This window comes from Engystomops pustulosus, chromosome 7, assembly GCF_040894005.1.
Source record: "Engystomops pustulosus chromosome 7, aEngPut4.maternal, whole genome shotgun sequence".
In the NCBI taxonomy this organism is placed as follows: domain Eukaryota; kingdom Metazoa; phylum Chordata; class Amphibia; order Anura; family Leptodactylidae; genus Engystomops; species Engystomops pustulosus.
In genome coordinates this window covers 155,072,551-155,092,161 of record NC_092417.1, presented here as the reverse complement: position 1 = coordinate 155,092,161, position 19,611 = coordinate 155,072,551, and the positions used below count along the sequence as shown (strand labels likewise).

Genomic DNA, 19,611 nt, shown 5'->3' with positions numbered 1-19,611 from the left:
TAGCCCCAGTATATAGCCCCTGCCCAAGTATACAGCCTGCCAGCCCATAGCCCCAGTATACCGCCCCTGCCCCAGTATACAGCCTGCCAGCACAGTACACAAAAATAAAAACACATGAACTCACCTCTCCGACGCACTGACGCTGCTCCCCTGATTGATCCCAGTCCAGCTGCGGTGACAGCTCCGTACGGGCCGGCGTCGCACAGACCATGACGTCAGCCGCTTGCCGACGTCATGGTCTGTGCGACGCCGGCGCGTACGTTGTTGTCACCGCGGCCGGACTGGGAACAAGCAGGGGAGCAGCGTCAGTGCGTCGGAGAGGTGAGTTCATGTGTTTTTTTTTTTACCACCGGCCCCACCAGTCCCAGACCGGTCCCGGACCAGCCCAAAACTCCCGGTGGGTCTTATGGCCAGCCCGCCCCTGTATCTATCTATCTATCTATCTCATATATATCTCTCATGCCGCTAAAAGTCCAGGCAACAGAACCTCCTTAATATATATGAAGAAAAAGCAGCACTTCACACAAAAAATGGAAAAATGTGGTTCAATCCGTAAATAGTGGCGATGTTTCTGCTCAAAACACATTCGGGCACTTATTATTATTTTTGGCTCTAAGTGGTTTTTTTCCCATACCTGATCTTAGCGGGTTTTTTACACTGTGGTGTTATATTGCGCTGCACAGCGTTTTTGTATTTGTCACAGCCTAGGAAGAACATATTAGTGTCAGAAATGTTAATCCTCATTCATGAAGTGGTTTAGAAGTTAGTAGACTTGCTTTTTGTTGGACTAATTTTTTGTCACAAATTGTGCCAAAAAAGTGCCCCTTTTAACCTACCTAAAAAAAATGAGTGTTGGAAAAGGAGCTAAATTGTGGTGCCGACATAATAAATATGGCACATGGCATTAAAAAAGAAAAACTTGGCTGCCAAAAACTGTCAAACTGGTTAGTAATAAATCCTCCCTATTGGGCCTTTCTCACAGCATATACTGTACACACATACATACAGTACCATATACACTGATGCATAATATACGCACACATACAGCAAATATACAGATACATACGATACCATATACAGACATACAGCATATAAACACACATCCAGCATATACACATCCAATACCCCTGATGCCTGGGCCCCCTGACACTGTGGGGCACATAACAGCTGCTATGGCTTCTACCCCTGTAGTTACGCCCCTGGCTGTAATACAATTGGCTGTATCAGGAACCTACCTGCTAACTGCAAAAGGCATACGTCCATATGAATGCTGCTCAGTTTATCAGTTCTGCTTCTGTTTTAAGTCCAATCAAGGTTCTGTATGTATTTAGGGATCAGGTCCAGTATTTTGGGGCTTTTACCTGGGATCTTTATGTAAATTGTTTATTTAGAAGGTCTGGTTGGGACTGGGGTCTGTATACTAGGGTTAACATATATTTTGGAATCTGGTGAATTCATTTGTGTTACCAAGTTTACAGCCAAATGTTTGCTGCTTTGTCATCTGGATTTCATGCATCTCTTATACAGTCATGGCCAAAAGTTTTGAGAATGATACAAATGTTAATTTTTACAAAGTCTACTGCATCAGGTTTTATAATGGCAATTTGCATATACTCCAGAATGTTATAAAGAGTGATCAGCTTAACAGCAATTAATTGCAAAGTCAATATTTGCCTAGAAAATGAACTTTTCCCCCAAAACACATTTCAACTTCATTGCAGGCCTGCCTTAAAAGGAGCAGCTAACATGGTTTCAGTGATTACTCCAGTAACACAGGTGTGGGTGCTCATGAGGACAGGGCTGGAGATCAATCTGTCATGATTAAGTAAGAATCACACCACTGGACACTTTAAAAGGAGGCTGGTGCTTGGCATCATTGTTTCTCTTCTGTTAACCATGGTTATCTCTAAAGAAACATGTACAGTCCTCATTGCACTGCACAAAACTGGCCTAACAGGGAAGAGTATCGCAGCTAGAAAGATTGCACCTCAGTCAACAATCTATTGCATCATCAAGGAATTCAAGGAGAGAGGTCCCATTGTTACCAAAAAGGCTCCAGGGCGCCCAAGAAGGACCAGCAAGCACCAGGACCGTCTCTTAAAAGTGTTTCAGCTTGGGGATCGGGCTACCAGCAATGCAGAGCTTGCTCAGGAATGGCAGCAGGCAGGTGTGAGTGCATCTGCACGCACTGTGAGACTGCGGAGACTCTTGGAGCAAGGCCTGGTGTCAAGGAGGGCAGCAAAGAAGCCACTTCTCTCCAGAAAAAACATCAGGGACAGACTGATATTCTGCAAAAGGTACAGGGAGTGGACTGCTGAGGACTGGGGTAAAGACATTGGGTACATTTTACCCAATTAAACTATCTTTCTATTGTGGTCTTTGAATTTACTTTGGGATCTAGTCTAATTTATGCAGATACAAGGGACCAAATATGTCTCAGCGGCAAACTGTGCAGGAACCAGGAGATGTTGTAAGGGTGATCTGGGCTGGGTAGAAACGATTAGGGACATTATCAGGAAAGATGTTACCTGTGAGCAGCTGGATTTATACCATATTTTCTTGACTATAAGAATTTTTAAAGGACACCTGTCATCAGGTCTGTGTCACTTGTCCTGTCACTACTACCTGTTGGAGCAGCTCACAAGGATCCCATCCCAGCCTTTATCTAGTCAATTCATACATTAATCATTGCAAAATCATCTCTTCTTTAGTATGTAAATGAGGCTGGTCACATGGTAGAGGCAGTGATGTCACCCCTGTAACCCCTCCCCTCTCCTCCCCCTGTTCATGTTTGTGTGTAATGTATAGTAAAGCATTGCTAGTGTGTGCTGCATCTGCTGACATGCTGCATCCTCCTAATACACAGAGACACAGACATCAGCTACACAAGCACCTGACATGTTCTGCTAGAGCTGTTGTATCTCTCCTATACACACACAGGCTGAAGGGGCGCCAGTACCAGGAAGCACATCATTATACAGCTTCACATCATTATACAGGCTGTCAGTCATGCACTGGGGGTGTGGCCTCCAACACCAGGAAGCACATAATTAATGGACAGCTTGAATATGCTAATGACTCATTGGACATTTCACAGGTCATTTGCATACAGCTTTAGGACCTCATTGCTTAGGTTTACAGACATGTAGAGGGACAATGAAGGGATAGAGGCAATGCTCTCTAATGGCAGTTTATGAAAATATATTTAGTTTAGGGGGGTTATTTTGCATGACGGGTTCTCTTTAAGCAAATAAACATTTAGCTTAAAAGTGCCTGTGTCTTATAGTCCACTATCAAGAAGATTTAGAGGTCACACGCCCCCTGACCGATTCTTTAGCAATCAAGAGGATAATTTCACCTGATCTCTGTACACCTTTCTATTTCCTTTCAAAACGTTTTCTGTGAGACAATGCAGATGTGGAACAATTCAAAGGGGCTCATTTACTAAGGGTCCGGCGGACCTCAGAGCAGCAGCGACACCTGCTGGATATCGGGTGCACGAGCTTAGTGAATCCCGGCAGACCCGAATCCTCGTCGGACAACACGCCACGGGATCGCGACTAGACCGGGTAAGCAAATGAGCCCCAATATGTATCACATTCATCTTTCTGTTAGGAAGAGGATTGTATGAGAAATTTTGGCCTCACCATGTTGTAGAGGAAACATCTACCTTAGGGCTCAGGATATGATGGAAAACATTTCATGACTCGTCACATTGCTGTTATAATACAGTAATGTATAAGAGAAAACCTAAAGAACTCATTGCCCTCATTGGAAATACATGGATAATGTGTAACTACAGATCATGGCAAAACTAATCCCAATGTTTTATTTCTTCTTTATATATTTTTGATGTATTTAGAATATTTAGACACACAATCTAGTGGTCATAAACAATTACTAGCGAAAAAGTGTTAGAAAACCATGAAGCAAGTAGTGGATTGGACTCTGTACTGCATAATTTTTAGGGAAATTTTTTTGTACAGATAATCACAGCGAAATCCTAGTGGCACAATGTTACCTCTGCAGCTGCACCTCTTCCATCCATGAAATTCTCTCTGTATATTAGATTACAGGGAAGAATTAGGGTCATTTTATAGGTCACAATTATTTGTAAATTAATTTTCAGAGATATAAAGCGGGTGGTTGCACCGATACGTTTTTGGAGAACTCAAATACTGTTCCTAAATGAGTTCCCTTTGCCTTCTATCTACCCCCATGACAGAACTCATATGCAACTCATTTGTGTGCATATACAGCCGATATGTATGCAAAGTAGTCCAATACAATGAATTTATTCCATTGCTTTTTATTAAAAAAATTCCTGCTAATAATGAACACAATATGGATTTAAAGGGACACCATCACCAGATTTTACCCCATTAAACTACCAGCCCCCTCATGTCGGATACAAAATGTCCTTTCTAGAATTTCCACTTTTATGTGAAATCTCACCCGTTTACCTAGGAAAAAAATCACCATGTCCAGTCATGGGAAAATTAGCGGAGTAAACTGACTTTATGCCTGAGATGAGTCAAGTTAAGAGGCTATAGGTGGAGTAAAACTTCAGACTCCTCTATCTTCGGTGCTAAAAACATGCTGATGTCATATTAAAGATAAGAATCTCATCTTTCAGATTGCATCAGGCTTGTGGTTCTACTGAACCAGATATACAGGTAGTTGTTGGAAATACTGCCTGGAGATGAAGATCCAGTTAACCTCCATTTCTTTAACTGCCTTTATCTCTAGTTCCCATCTTTATTATGACACTAAAAGCATGAATCTTGATGCTATAGAACTCAAGACAGGGGCGTCTGAAGTTACACTTCCCCTGCAGCCTCTAAAAGTTACTCAGTCCAGGTAAACATAACTCTTCTCAGTTCATTTTCACATTAATTTGGAGGAGATTTTATATAGGGATGAGATTTCACATAGGTAAGGGAATTCTAGAAATTTCATACCCTTCCCAAGGGGGGTAGTAGTTTAATTGGGTAAAATTTAAGTAGTGATTAAGGTGGGGGACATGCTTAATTTATATAAATATATGAATGGTCCATACAAAAAATATGGTGGAAAGTTGTTCCAGGTTAAATGAAATCAAAAGACAAGGGAGCACTGTCTCTGTCTGGAGAAAACAAGGTTTAATCACCAGAGGCGACAGGACTTTTTTACTGCCAATCTGTGGAATAGCCTGCCTCAGGCGCTGGTCACAGCAGGGACAGCAGAGAGCTTCAAGAAGGCCTTTTTACATCCAAATAACATTGATAGTTATGTTATATAGAATTGTTTCCCTTAAACAAATTAAAAAATATTAATAATTGTCTCCCCTACATCCCTTCCTCATTCAATCCCTTCCTTGGTTGAGCTTGATGGACATTTGTCTTTTTTCAACTGTATAAACTATGTAGTGATTTTTTTTTAAAATACACGCCACTCTCTTGCACGCAGCAACAGATTTTTAAATCCTTCCTGTGTGAACATGCCCTTCGCCCAGTACGCAATGTTCAGCTCTTGGATAGGTCTACACACTGGTCATAATGCAAACACTTCACATTTCAGAACGTTATGATTTATCACATAAAGTGGCCTTTTAGGGAAAAATTCCTAGCAACACGCCCTCTATAAACACAGCCCGTGGAGCACATCTGCTACTAGGAACCATGGATTCCCACACTATGTAAAACATCTGGAAAGAATATTTTTAGTAATCCAGCTTCTAACAGTCTCTGCACTACCCATTCACTTGGGTGTCTGTCTCTCCTCCCTTCATTCCTCCCACATACTCAGTCGGTGATTCAGGGGTAGGTTAGGTGACATCACAGTCTCATGTTTTATAAAGAGTCAGAACCCGTATCCTGGAGCTGCAGATCTAAAATTCTTAGGCAACGAGAAAAACGTGGTCTATCTCAAGTCTTATTCTACTATAGCGAGGAATAGAGGAACGTTCGAGGAACTTTAGAGAAGATTGACACATAAAAAAAGCCACAAAGGATATTAGGAAATACTGCAATATATTATCTAAAGATAGCAAGGTAAGATAAACCTCATAAAACACGTTGTAGGGATTGAGTATTATTTAACCCTTGAGATTTGTGCAGGTAGCAGTTCTGATCCACATAGTAATGAATTTTCTGCTAGGATCGAGATAGTCTTAAACAAGGAACAACTTGTTATCCTGTAGGACGTCTAAATTTTAGAAATGTGAAAAACTTTATGTAACCAGCTAGCAATGAAAGCATAGTAAGACTCAACATTCAGCACATGACTATTCAACTATAGTCATTGCAGCTTCATGGGTTTCATAGACTGGGGTTGTCCTACTCAAGTGATGGTTGGTCTCTTGTGTGGAGCACTGTGGTGGGTCTTTAAGGTCTAGGTCTGCCATGCAGGTTCTCCTCGAGGGAAGACGTGATATAATACACTATACGTCATGTTGTGGTCAATGCATAAGATATATTAGTAGTACAAATGAAAAATATCCACAGCATACATGATACTTGGTGACCTCACAGATCATAAGAACATGGGTCAATAGAATAAATGGAGCAGTGGTCAACTCCATAAATAGATGATTTATGAACCTATATTCCTGTTTTATACTATGATGGTTATTCCTTCTAATATAAATATATTTTATAGATTATTTTTCATGTGTAATCTTAAAAAAATCTTCTAATCCACTTTTTTTTCTTATCAATTTTCTTTCCTTCTTCACTTTTCACTCCTGCTTTGATTTCACATCTGTGCAGCCGTCATGTATCAACACACATCTCTACTTTTCCTTCTCTTCCAACTTTGTGTAACGACTACAGGTCTACCTCTTGAAAATAACACATCTTCCCAAGTGGACGGCAATGATACTTTGCCGTGGACTTTGTCCACCACTTCATTACCCTCGGAGATGAACAACGAAGCTTCTGTCCGTCAAGACTACGACTTAAGTCGAAGTCAGAAAACAACACGTGACCGCATTCTGTATATAACAGAACATGTTGACTATGACAATGATTCCTATGAAGGTGAAGATGATGATTATGAGGTCCTCACGGTGCCCCCACATTTTTCTGGTGACGCTTGCCCATATGATCGCTGCAAACACCTCCAGCCGCCTTGTGAGGAGATACAGAAAATGGCAGGGGGGAAGTGTCTTTGTCCTGGCATAAGTGGAAGCTCAGTTCTACCCGATTCACCTCGGTTGAGGCAGGTCGTTCCTCAGAAAGCTGGAATTGAGTTGAGCTGGTGTGCTCCTCTTTCAACAGTGCAGACATATAAAGTCATATATGGTCCACCTGAAGGACCACTGGAGATGGGACCCTTACTCAATCAGTCATACCGCTTCTTCTACATAACAAATCTCCTCCCAGGAACCGCTTATAGGGTGTGTGTAGTAGCCATGAATGACGCAGGAGAAAGCCAAGTAGAGCTAGAAGATGGAGATGAAGAGCTGAATCAAGAAGATCGTGTGGGACCATGTGGCATATTTCACACCTCCCAGGGATCTTCTCTTTATGTGGCAATAGGAGTCGGTTTGGTTCTTTTGGCTTGCATTTTGGGGGGTTCTGCCCTTATTTACTGGTTTTGGTGTAAAAAGAAGGTTAGACGTATTAAAAGGTCAAGACAGGGTGATATTGGGGTAACTAACATGTCATTCAAGGCAGAAAGCATAGAAAACCTTTAAATCTTTTATTGTATGTAGATTGAGGAGGTTGTGTATTGTGCTCTATATTTTCTGTACATATTAATTTATTTATTTATGGTATTTATACAGAATAAAAGTATTTTTTTATAGAAGTCTACAACATGTCTGATCCTGTCATAGTAAACCTTTTTTTTCATTAGTTTAATGTATTTTAATGTATTTTTTATTGCTATCATCTAGGCCACATTTTCAAGTATCAAAGAAATTATGAGTATTGAGTGTATGTAAAAATAATATCAGAATCAGATTACACAGATTTGAATTGTTGTCTGTCACCGTGGAGACACATATTGACATTTTTTAAATTTCATGTCATATGGATTGCAATTAATAAAGACAGTTTTCTAGGCTGGGCTGAACCAATCACATATACATTTTGGCAGGGCCGGAGCGAGCATTGGGCATACCTGGGCAAGAGCCGGGGGCCCCACATAAGGCTGTTCATAAAAAACATGTACATATAAAATGGCCGCAATGTTTATTATTGGGTAACCAAAGATTTACAATAATAAAATAATTAATTTGATAAAAAATGTAATTTTAATAAAACAGAATATTTAAAACCATCAACTAATCAGTATAATTATATAACATAGGCTACATGCACACTGCCGTTGCCCGCCGTACCGTAGCACGGTACTGCTGCTCACCCCCGCCCCTCTCATTAGGGATATATGGCGCACGGCGCCGTATGCCGTGAAAGAAAAGGACATGTCCTATCTTTTCACGGTGTATGGAGCGGTACGATGCCACACATGTGCTGCATGGTACCGCTCCCGTAGGGCACCGTGCGACCATTGCCGTATACGTCGCCCATATATACGTCCCACATACGGCCATCTGAATGTAGCCGTAGTTTCCACAGCAAGAGCTGGGCGACAAAAACCCCCACTAACAAACAATTGGTTTGTTGGGCGGGGCGCTGCTTCAGGAGTCTTCCTAAAAACTGCCACCATGACCCAGTTGACAGAACCTTTTATCTAAAAACAGAACACCTACCAATCAGCTGACTGCCAACAATATTTTACCCAGTTACAGGTATATCATTGATCCAGATGCTCTACCAATAACAGCTGATCAAACCTTTCAGCGAATTAGCTGCCATCGAGAAAGCTTCCTCTGTGTGTTCCAAGTATCCTGACCTCCTGTTGTGACCTCGGACCTGACCCTGACCTTTCTCCTTGGCTGCCTGCCCTGATCTTCTGTACTAGTTTCTGCATCATTGCCGCTTGTCCTCACTACGTGCCTGTCCCGGACTTCAAGTTTGCCTGGTGTTCCTGTACCTCGACCTTGGTCGCCACCACGGGCAAGTGGCACCTGTGGAACGACCTGGTGGCACCACACCACAGCAAGCCCATCCTGCTTTGCGGGAGGCACTGGTGAAGACCGGGTGCCTCTTAGATTCCGGTCCCAGGTGTCGGCTTGTGTCATCATCCGCGGTGGTCCAGAGGGTTCACTGACCCCGAGCCCTGACACCTGCTAAACACAGAATAGGCTCTAGACTCTATTTACAGTTCATCGCCTTCTATTTCCAAAACATTCTGCAGAATCCTGAGCTCAGAGCAAGAGCTGAGAACTTTGCAGAATGTTGCAGAAACTACAGACAAGTGTCCCCCGTGTAATTCTGCACAGTATCACCAGTGTGTCTGAGGGGGATACTGTGCAGAATTACAGGGGTGCAGCAGGGGGATCAGCACTGGGGGATCCCCTCCAGGAGAAGCCACTGCTGAGGAGATCACTGGGTGCTGGGTGTCACATACCTGGGTGCTGCTGTGAGTGTTATCTTCATGCTGGGCTGTGGGAGAAGCAGAGAGGAGCTTGTAGCAGGATCACATGTAACTGCCCCAATCTAACATTGGGGCAAATTTACTTACCCGGCCCATTCGCGATCCAGCGGCGCTTTCTCTGCTCTGGATTCGGGTCCGGCCGGGATTTATGAAGGTAGTTCCTCCGCCGTCCACCAGGTGGCGCTGCTGCGCTGAAAAGCATCTCAACGCGCCGGAATGCACCACCTCGGACCAGGTGAAGGTAAGCGCTCCCCAAGCGACACTTTTTCGGTTTTTAAATGCGGCGTTTTTTCCGAATACGTCGGGTTTTCGTTCGGCCACGCCCCCCGATTTCTGTCGCGCGCATGCCGGCGCCGATGCGCCACAATCCAATCGCGTGCGCCACAATCCCGGGGCAATTCAGGTACAATCGGCGCAAATCGGAAATATTCGGGTAACACGTCGGGAAAACGCGAATCGGGCCCTTAGTAAATGACCCCCATTGTGCCTAAACTGTGCCAAAATGGTGATAATTCTGGCAAAACAGTGCGCCAGAATTTAGGCGCAACTACTACACTTAGAAGCACAAAAGTGATAAATGTGGCCCATTGTTTTCGTGATCTGTGGATAGGGCCTAACTTGCGTTCACGGGAAAAATGTTCATATTGCAATCTTACATAAAACTATCATTTAGAATTTATTTTGTAACCAGAAAAACAGGGGTCATTTCAGGGTCATTATTATTAACATCTTATCCTAAGGATATGTCATCAATATGAGATTACTGAGGGTCCCAAATTAGAACCTCCACTAATCAGCTGTTCACAGTAATGAGACCCGATTTGGCCATTACACTGCGAACAGAGCTCTATCTCCATTCATTGTCCTACTTTCAGCACCAGGAGTTGTCACAAACATCTAGGGAGTCAAGTTTTCAAACTTCACTCATCTGATAAATTTGGGGTAGATTCTATATGGATAAGCTATGTATATAACTATTGTATATAACTTGGAAAACCCCCTGCAATTATGCAAATTTGCTATCCAACATAGCACTATTTTGGCTTTCCCAGTGCACCAATCACAGCCAAGTGGTGTAAGTGGTTGTCCGGAGCTCAGAAAACATGGCTGCTTTCTTCCAAAAACAGCCCCACACTTGACCATGGGTAGTGTGTGGTATTGCAACTAAGCTCCATTCAGCTGACAAAACCAGCAAAAACTATGGTTGGGGGTGGCGCTGTTTCTGGAAGAAAGCAGCATTGTTTGCAACTATTGGAGAACCGGTTTAATGCAGAAGATATTGATCTTCTAACACTGATATTATCGATGGTCTTCATTATCCCTGATTGTGAAATGATCGATCACGTGGAGGATGTTACGTATAAAGCAGATTCTAGTTAATGTACGTTTTATCCTGTGTATTTGACCTCTTTTACATGACTATATTTAGGATCCACGTGACGCAGGTCTTGTATATGGCGGTAATGAATTACTGCGTGGCACAAACCTCATATGGCGACATGCAGAGATTCTGCGTATCCATGTTCCATAAGCTTCCTAACATAGGACATAACTCTCCATTGAGAGTTCGGCTAATAGTAGGTCAGGAAGGGATTTGTTACTTAAATGATTGGGTCACCCCCTTTAAGTTTTATGGATCCTTTCTTTATCTCAGTAGTATTAATTTATTGTAAGATCTATACTAGGCTTTTGGCGTTACCATCCCTAGTGACTTCCTGATACAACCCAATTACAACTAAGAACACCCACATTCTGGAGGGGTGTGCACAATACAATCCACCACATTTCAGGTAGGGGACAACTCAAAATTGCAGGATTCTATGTAAATATGCACCAGCATGAAATTCTCTAGAGAGAACTTAGTTCTGAGACATGTGCTCCATCTAGTGGTAAATAAGTTGGTTAACAGTAGACAAAATACGGTTTATATTAAAAAAACAAAGGTTGAATAAAAAATATGGAAATAATGAAAAATTTGTGATTATGAAACAAAGAAACACCAAAGAAATATTTTTGGGGAAATTTGGTGAGCAGCAGTGTCGTCATGTCATTATACGGCACCTATTCCCGTCAGTCCTGCAGTAGAGATAAGAAAGGGAGGACAAAGGAACACCTGTTGAGGTGAGTACAGGCGGTTAGCCCAGTTAAAGGAAATCTACCACCAGGATGAAGGACTGTAAACCAAGCACACTGACATACTGGTGTGTGCCCCCTCTGGCAGGATCCACTTTTCTTGAAGCTTTTATGCCCTTGTTTTTAACAATAAAAGACTTTAAAAATAAGGGTATAAGAAGTCAAAAGGAAAGCAGACAGACCTCTCTGCCCATTGTAACCTCTGGTGAAGCTCTCTTGATGCTTTGTTTTAGTCCCAGACTGCACTGATCAGCTGTAAGGTGTCTGTAATGAAGCTTTATTGATGATTCTTTTTCCCATGACAGCACAAATTTTTGAAAATCCAATTATCAGTACAAATACATTTTTTTTCTGGAATTAAAATTATAATATATACATGTTCTGACTTACATACAAATTCAACTTAAGTACAAACCCAAGGAACCTATTTTCTGTATAACCCAGGGACTGCTTGTATGTTTTTTTAATGACCATTGTTCAGGGGTACAGAATGGGGGAGGAGCATATCTAAATTATTTGGGTAGAATCATATCAAAATAATCTGGCTGAGCACTATATCAAAATAATGTGGACGATTTTCTGCTGAGCCCCATGGCATGAGTAACTTCTACTACTCATTAGTAATATTTATTTGTTTTACCCTTTTTTATTTTGTGTTTGTTTCTGCATTGTGTTTTACATTCTCTGTAATTATTTTGTATCTTTTTATCTGGCAACTGCTTTTTATTTCTGCATCCATGTATGAAATCTTTAAAACTTAATAAATCTCTACTTGTATTCATAAAGGGATAATGCGTATTGTACTAATGTCAGGGATTCTGTAACGAATTGGTTTATCTGTAATTCTGGGTTATCAAATTGCTTAGGAATTGGTTAGACCCCTAGTGCCTTCTTAGTAAGTAAAGTATAAGATGGGTGCTAGGAGAGTAGAATCAAATAAGCCTTCTTGGATGAATGATCAATTGTGTTTTCAGGGGTAAATATTTTTTCAGGAGAACAGTGTTGTACAGGGTACACTATACTGTTACTGTGGTGTTTTTAGGGGTGCGGTGTGGAGATGTGTTGAAAAGAGCTGAAGACATCTGGTGGAAAATCATTGATATTCCCCCACCGGCCGCAAGTGCTGCAGACAGTTGGTGACATCACCCGGCTGTCTGCTAATCTCCTCCTCTTGCGCAGACGCACTTCTCGGGCCAGCTGCGCAAGGAAGATAGCTCACATGCATGCACGAGATTAGTAGGCAGCCGGGTGACGTCAATGGCTGTCTGTAGTGACAACTTCCTGCTACACAGAGATGGCACCAACCATTTCTGGCTTTTTGTGCTCTTTTTACATGAAGCTAAACAGCTGTAGGGTTTGTATATTTCTCCTAATGATCAACTATTGAAGGCTGCTCTTTAAAGGAAACCTACCACTTGATTTCATGCATTATGAAGCAAACATACCTTGAGAATGCTGTAGCTACACTGATGCAGTATCATATCTTGGTTAATCCTTGAGCTGAGTGGTTTTGCTGAAAAAACAATTATAATATTCAGGACCTTGGGAAAGCTGGATCAGGGTGGCTGCCTAGATAAACACATTAGACACTGAGCTTGTAATTACAAATGGAGGTTAGTCAAGCATGACTAATCAACCCGAGCTGGATCACTCATACCCAGCAGCTGGGGGATGGTGCAGCAATTGATTATTCTGTCTGGCAGGGAGAACAGTGATTGCATCATCCTCTCCTGTAGAGAAAAACTCACGTGCTAGAACAAATGCTGAACCAATCGCTGAAGGAGCCAGAGAAGGGACAGAGCTTCATTATCATAATGTTATATCTGTTTTATCAGCAAAACCACTCAGCACAGATATAATCCTGCATCAGTGTAGCTACAGCATTCTCAAGGTATGTATGCTTCATAATGCATGAAATCAAATGGTAGGTTTCCTTTAACAGTAATTATATACACTCACCGGCCACTTTATTAGGTACACCATGCTAGTAACGGGTTGGACCCCCTTTTGCCTTCAGAACTGCCTCAATTCTTCGTGGCATAGATTCAACAAGGTGCTGGAAGCATTCCTCAGAGATTTTGGTCCATATTGACATGATGGCATCACAAGGTTGCCGCAGATTTGTCGGCTGCACATCCATGATGCGAATCTCCCACATCCCAAAGATGCTCTATTGGATTGAGATCTGGTGACTGTGGAGGCCATTTGAGTCCAGTGAACTCATTGTCATGTTCAAGAAACCAGTGTGAGATGATTCCAGCTTTATGACATGGCGCATTATCCTGCTGAAAGTAGCCATCAGATGTTGGGTACATTGTGGTCATAAAGGGATGGACATGGTCAGCAACAATACTCAGGTAGGCTGTGTTATTGCAACGATGCTCAATTGGTACCAAGGGGCCCAAAGAGTGCCAAGAAAATATTCCCCACACCATGACACCACCACCACCAGCCTGAACCGTTGATACAAGGCAGGATGGATCCATGCTTTCATGTTGTTGACGCCAAATTCTGACCCTACCATCCGAATGTCGCAGCAGAAATCGAGACTCATCAGACCAGGCAACGTTTTTCCAATCTTCTACTGTCCAATTTCGATGAGCTCGTGCAAATTGTAGCCTCAGTTTCCTGTTCTTAGCTGAAAGGAGTGGCACCCGGTGTGGTCTTCTGCTGCTGTAGCCCATCTGCCTCAAAGTTCGATGTACTGTGCGTTCAGAGATGCTCTTCTGCCTACCTTGGTTGTAACGGGTGGCGATTTGAGTCACTGTTGCCTTTCTATCAGCTTGAACCAGTCTGCCCATTCTCCTCTGACCTCTGGCATTAACAAGGCATTTCCGCCCACAGAACTGCCGCTCACTGGATGTTTTTTCTTTTTCGGACCATTCTCTGTAAACCCTAGAGATGGTTGTGCGTGAAAATCCCAGTAGATCATCAGTTTCTTAAATACTCAGACCAGCCCTTCTGGCACCAACAACCATGCCACGTTCAAAGGCATCAGATCACCTTTCTTCCCCATACTGATGCTCGGTTTGAACTGCAGGAGATTGTCTTGACCATGTCTACATGCCTAAATGCACTGAGTTACCGCCATGTGATTGGCTGATTAGAAATTAAGTGTTAACGAGCAGTTGGACAGGTGTACCTAATAAAGTGGCCAGTGAGTGTATATACATTGTTGATGTCATCATCCAAATCTTAACATATTGCTCACTAGCCCTGTACAGGAATAGAATACAGCAACATTTTCCAAAGCGGTCATGTATTTGCTTTTATTACTCAGATAAACTTGGATTATGTATCTAATATGGCAGGTTTATGTTTTTCTTATATGTTTTCTTGTATTTAGTTCAGGCATAATCAAAATTATATAACATTTCGGGAGAAATATACATCCCAACAGCCCAGTGTTAGAGGTCAATATGGCAAATATCTCCACGGCCACCATGTATTTGCCTTTGGTGCTGAGATAAGCCGGGATCATGGCTATCCACACACTGCAGAACACCAGCATGCTGAAGGTGATGTACTTGGCCTCATTGAAACTGTCCGGTAATTTCCGGGCTAAGAAAGCTATAATAAAGCTAACAGCAGCCAGAATCCCCATATAACCCAGGACAGAGTAGAACCAAATATCTGACCCTTCATTACACTGAACTATGATCTTCTCCTTATAAGTGTGTGTGTCCAGCTCCTGGAAGGGAGGAGAGATGGTCACCCAACTCGTACAGATGACAACCTGGACAGAGGAGCAGATGAGGAGCACACAATTAGGGAGTTTTACTCCGGTCCATGGTCTCCACACACTTCCAGGCTTTGTGGCTTTAAACGCGATGCAAACAATTGTGGTCTTGGCCAACAATGAAGAGATGGATATAGAGAGTAATATTCCTGTACAGATCTGACGAAACATACAGGTCCTTTCCACAGGACGACCAAGAAACAAGAAGGCACAGAGGAAGCTCAGCAGGATGGACACCAGGAGAACAAAGCTCAGGTTCTTGTTATTTGCCCTCACAATCGGGGTGTCACGTTTTGAAACAAAAACAATAAGAATCAAAATAGTCAGAATACAAAAGAAAGCTGAAAAACAAAAGAAAACTATGGAAATGATGTCCTTACTGAAAGATAAATATTCCATCTCCTTCAAGACACAAAATGTTCTGTTCTCATTGGACCACGCAACTTCTGGACATTTGAGGCAATTTTTACTATCTGCAAAACAAAGTGTATAGAGAGCCGCACATTACATGTGGTTGCCTGTATTGTATCTTGTAATTGTGATTGACTACTTCTAGGAATACAATTACCCTATATACTCGAGTATAAGCCTAGTTTTTCAGCACAAAAAAATGTGCTGAAACCCAAACTCGGCTTATACTTGAATAAAGAAATATATAGGTTTTACCAGGTTTTTGTAGTAAAATTAGGGGCCTCGGCTTATACTTGGGTTGGCTTATACTCGAGTATATACAGGTATGTTGTATTTAAAAATTGAATTAGAAATAAATGACTAAAGTCAAGTTTCTCCGGGGGCCTCCATCAGAGCAAGAAAATAAGGTTATAAAAATATTCCAATGAGCCAGAAGCGCTCAGGGTCTGCTCAGCCGAGCGCCTCCTGGGTCCTCCGCTATAAAGTGAGTCAATCGATGTGCTTTATTTTTGAATTGGAATATTTTTATAACCTTATTTTCAGGCTCTGACAGAGGCCCAGGAGGAAGGTAAAAAAGGCTCAGTCTTCCCCAGCAGGTAACGCGGATGTCTACTACCAAGAAAATGGTGGTAGATGTCCTTTAACTCCTTCACGCTCCGGACCGTACGTGACGGCGCAGAGGTACAGGGCGGTGTATGAAGAGGGCTCAAAGGCTGAGCCCTCTTCATACACAGAGGGGAGGGTTGTTGCACATTGCAGCAACCCCCCACCGATAATAATCGCGGTTATTAACTCTTCCGATACCGCCGGAAAAGCTGCCGGCAGCATTTAAAAGACATGGGCACGTGGGCATTGGATCTTGGATCTGATCGTTGCTCTTCGTAAGACCCGAGGCTGCCTGGTTTCTGCAGTTTTGTTACAATGAGACAATGAGCCAGTGGCTCATTGGAATGAATACTGTTCAAAAATGCCACATGCTGCAATAAAGTAGTATTGCTGTATATGGTAGGAACAATCAGACCATCTAGGTTTAATGTATCCTTGAGGTTCTAAAAATAGTAAAAAAAAAAAGTTTCCAAAAACTTTTAAAAGTAATTTAAAAAAGTTAAAACCCTAAAAGTTCAAATCACCCCCTTTCCCTAGAACTGATATAAAACGTAATAAACAGTAAAAGTAACAGACACAATGGGAGTCATTTACTAAGGGCCCGATTCGCGTTTTCCCGACGTGTTACCCGTACAGGGCCGCATCTGCCATGAGGCAAGATGAAAATCCTGCGTCAGGCGGCAGATGGCAGCTTCCTGTAGGGGGCGGCATTGCAGAGCCCAGTAACCTCAGGGACCCACAGCCTGCACTTCTGGAGCCAGTGCTGCCGCCTCACAAGAAGAAGTCCTTGCTGGAGAGTAGGGGAGCGTCACCACAGAGGTGACAATGCTAAGAAGTTCAATCTCCTCCCTGCCAAACCCAGAGCAGGAGAAGCTGATACAGTATGTGGGAGTGGGAGTTCCGTGCAGGACAGTGAGAGATCATCCGTTCCTGCCTCACTACATTGTTTGCCTCCTCCCCCGAAGTCCTTACCCTCTTGCTGAACAAGCTGATGACTGTCCCTGGAGACATTATACTAGGTGCTGGAAGGTATGTGAGGACTAGAGGATTAAACTGTCCATAACATGCAGATCCCCAGCATACATATATATCTCCCCCTCCCTGGTCTACTGGCAGACATGTTTTTTCACGGTTTTAAACAGACTGTCTGCCCTAATTCTATATGCACTACACACATGTGCAACATCCCCCACCGGGGCCTAGCCCTTGACGTGAGGCCTGGTGACAGCCGGGGCCCGCGGTACCGGAGTGGCTGGCGGTTGCGGCCTAAGCACGCTATTGTCACGGTGCTTGGTACGGGGGAACCGGAGGGCTGTCCTACAGCCTGGCAGGTCTCCAGCAGGGTGGTGTTGGCAAGAAATGATGAGGGAGAGGCTGCTATAGCGGATCTCCCTGGGGCAAACCCTTAATGTCCCGAGTGTGAGTCTCTGGGTGATGGACAGGGTGCCGGTGATGAAGGCAGCCGTATTAGCAGGGACCAGACAGAGACAGAAGTTGAAGAAAACAACTTACAGTTCTTTATTTGAACCGCAGGAACCGCAGCAAACGTGCCTTTAACAAGTTGGTGGAGTACTGGAGAGGTATTTGGAGGGAGCCACAGGAGGTAGTTCACCAGCCTGGATGTGGAGGGCAGGCTGGGAGGCAGCTGTGTCCTTAGAGGAGGCTTCAGCTCGGTCCTGGATCTCTTCAGGTATCACCCTTGAAGGTAGGATGATACCCCTTTCCTCACTAAACTAACTCTAGTCTTATTCTCCACTTCAGGCAGGGGCTAGGCTCTTCCTGCACTGCTCCGGTGTGCTAGAGTCTCTGAGCTGCTGCTCAGCTAACTACTCTCTGCCTGTGTCCTGCAGACCCAGAGGGCCTGACTAGGACCGGCCTCTTCTCCCTTCTGGGAGAGACTGCTCTCCTAACTCTCTAGAACATTCCTGGCCAGGAGGTTTTGTTACCTCCCTTTGGTCAGGTGGTGGCTGCTCCTCCAATTACCTCTCAGTTCACAGAGACAGGATGTAACACAGATCATTGGATACTGGACTTTTACATCATATACAGATTTAACTTCTGCCTTGCCAGGCAGGATTAACCACTGCAATTTCCCCTTTGTGATGTGGTGACATGTTATGGGGCTTATTCGCAAACCCTACCTCGCCATTGCATCGGCGAGGGTGTTGCATACCCCGGGGGCAATTGAAAGAGCCGCCCTCGGCTCGACTACAGTTGTTTTGGGGGCACAGAGGGGGCTAAAGGCACTTCTAGGAAGTGCAGGCTATGGGAGGTGTAGGGACAAACCGCCCATGGTCCTGGTGACAGGCACCTGGGTTGGTGTCGGACTAAGACAAAGAATATGTAAGAGCTGTATGACAGTTGGTCGCTGACGCCATTAAACCGAACTGTACAGTAGGAAAGGTGTGGTGTCATGTCCTGTAATCCACTCCTTGCACCAAGGCCTGTATATTTGTTATATCAACGCTTCTTCCCTGGCGGCAATTATATATAAGGTGTCTATCTGCATTGCGTTAGCATATGCGACACAAGTACCTCCTGACTGGCATCCTTACCCATGTATGGGTGGCATCCAGGTGCTAGCTCTGTAACACCCCCGGTCCCCTAAAGACCCGCAGTTTACGGACTACCCCCATGTGCAAACCTCAGTTTGAGGGATCAGGTAGCGGTCAGTGTTTTACACAAAAAGACGGTCCGACACAGCCACACTACAACCTGAAAAGCCTATGAAAGGGTTAATGCAGACTACTGGCATATATGACAGTGTGCAAACAGGTGGTAAATTCACATTGGCTTAGGAGCCCAATGGGTACACATCTTAAAACGTTACAAACGTTACAGAGGTGGATAGGCTACTCAGGGTAGCGCGATAGTAAATGTCTCTTTTCCTGCAAAGAAAAGGCATAAAAAGTGCAAGCATAACGTCCATACCTAGAAGGAAGGCATTAAGTGCAATATAGTAGTCAATAGCAATAGCAACTTTTCCCTGGAGTATCTGGCAAAAGTCTCTCAGAAGGTCTCTAGTAACAAAGTCCATCTTCTGGGTACAGCCCTTGAGGTGGGGAAAAGTGCACAGTGATGCAAAGGGTCTCCTCTATGTTTAGAGGGACAGGGTCCTTTTGAAGAAATCTCTGCTGTGGCAGAGGAAGGGTGCTATCATAGCACAGGACAATAATCAGTTCAAGGTATGTCTCTTGACTGAGATAAATAAGGGTAAGAGTCTCAGGAAAGTCTCT

At 43.5% G+C, this 19,611-nt stretch overlaps 2 protein-coding genes across 5 annotated transcripts in view; one reads left to right on the top strand and one right to left on the bottom strand.

The window, feature by feature from the left end:
* The first annotated feature begins 5,780 nt into the window (after positions 1 to 5,780).
* Positions 5,781 to 7,791, top strand: LOC140069008 (LRRN4 C-terminal-like protein). The gene is made up of 2 exons (XM_072114354.1): positions 5,781 to 6,032; positions 6,750 to 7,791. Exon 2 carries the CDS (start codon positions 6,755 to 6,757, stop codon positions 7,676 to 7,678), a length of 924 nt encoding a protein of 307 aa, XP_071970455.1. The 5' UTR covers positions 5,781 to 6,032; positions 6,750 to 6,754; the 3' UTR covers positions 7,679 to 7,791.
* A 7,918-nt stretch (positions 7,792 to 15,709) lies between these two features.
* The window catches only part of TRPT1 (tRNA phosphotransferase 1), a 70,694-nt gene continuing 66,792 nt past the window's right edge, over positions 15,710 to 19,611 (bottom strand). For all 4 annotated transcript variants that reach the window (XM_072118430.1, XM_072118428.1, XM_072118429.1 and 1 more), the window contains exon 9: positions 15,710 to 15,831. The gene's annotated coding sequence lies outside the window, so the exon portion shown is untranslated. The remainder of the gene's footprint in view (positions 15,832 to 19,611) is intronic.

Bases quoted from the DNA above. Each gene is read 5' to 3' on its own strand.
- LOC140069008 (XM_072114354.1), top strand. From the start codon at position 6,755: ATGTATCAACACACATCTCTACTTTTCCTTCTCTTCCAACTTTGTGTA.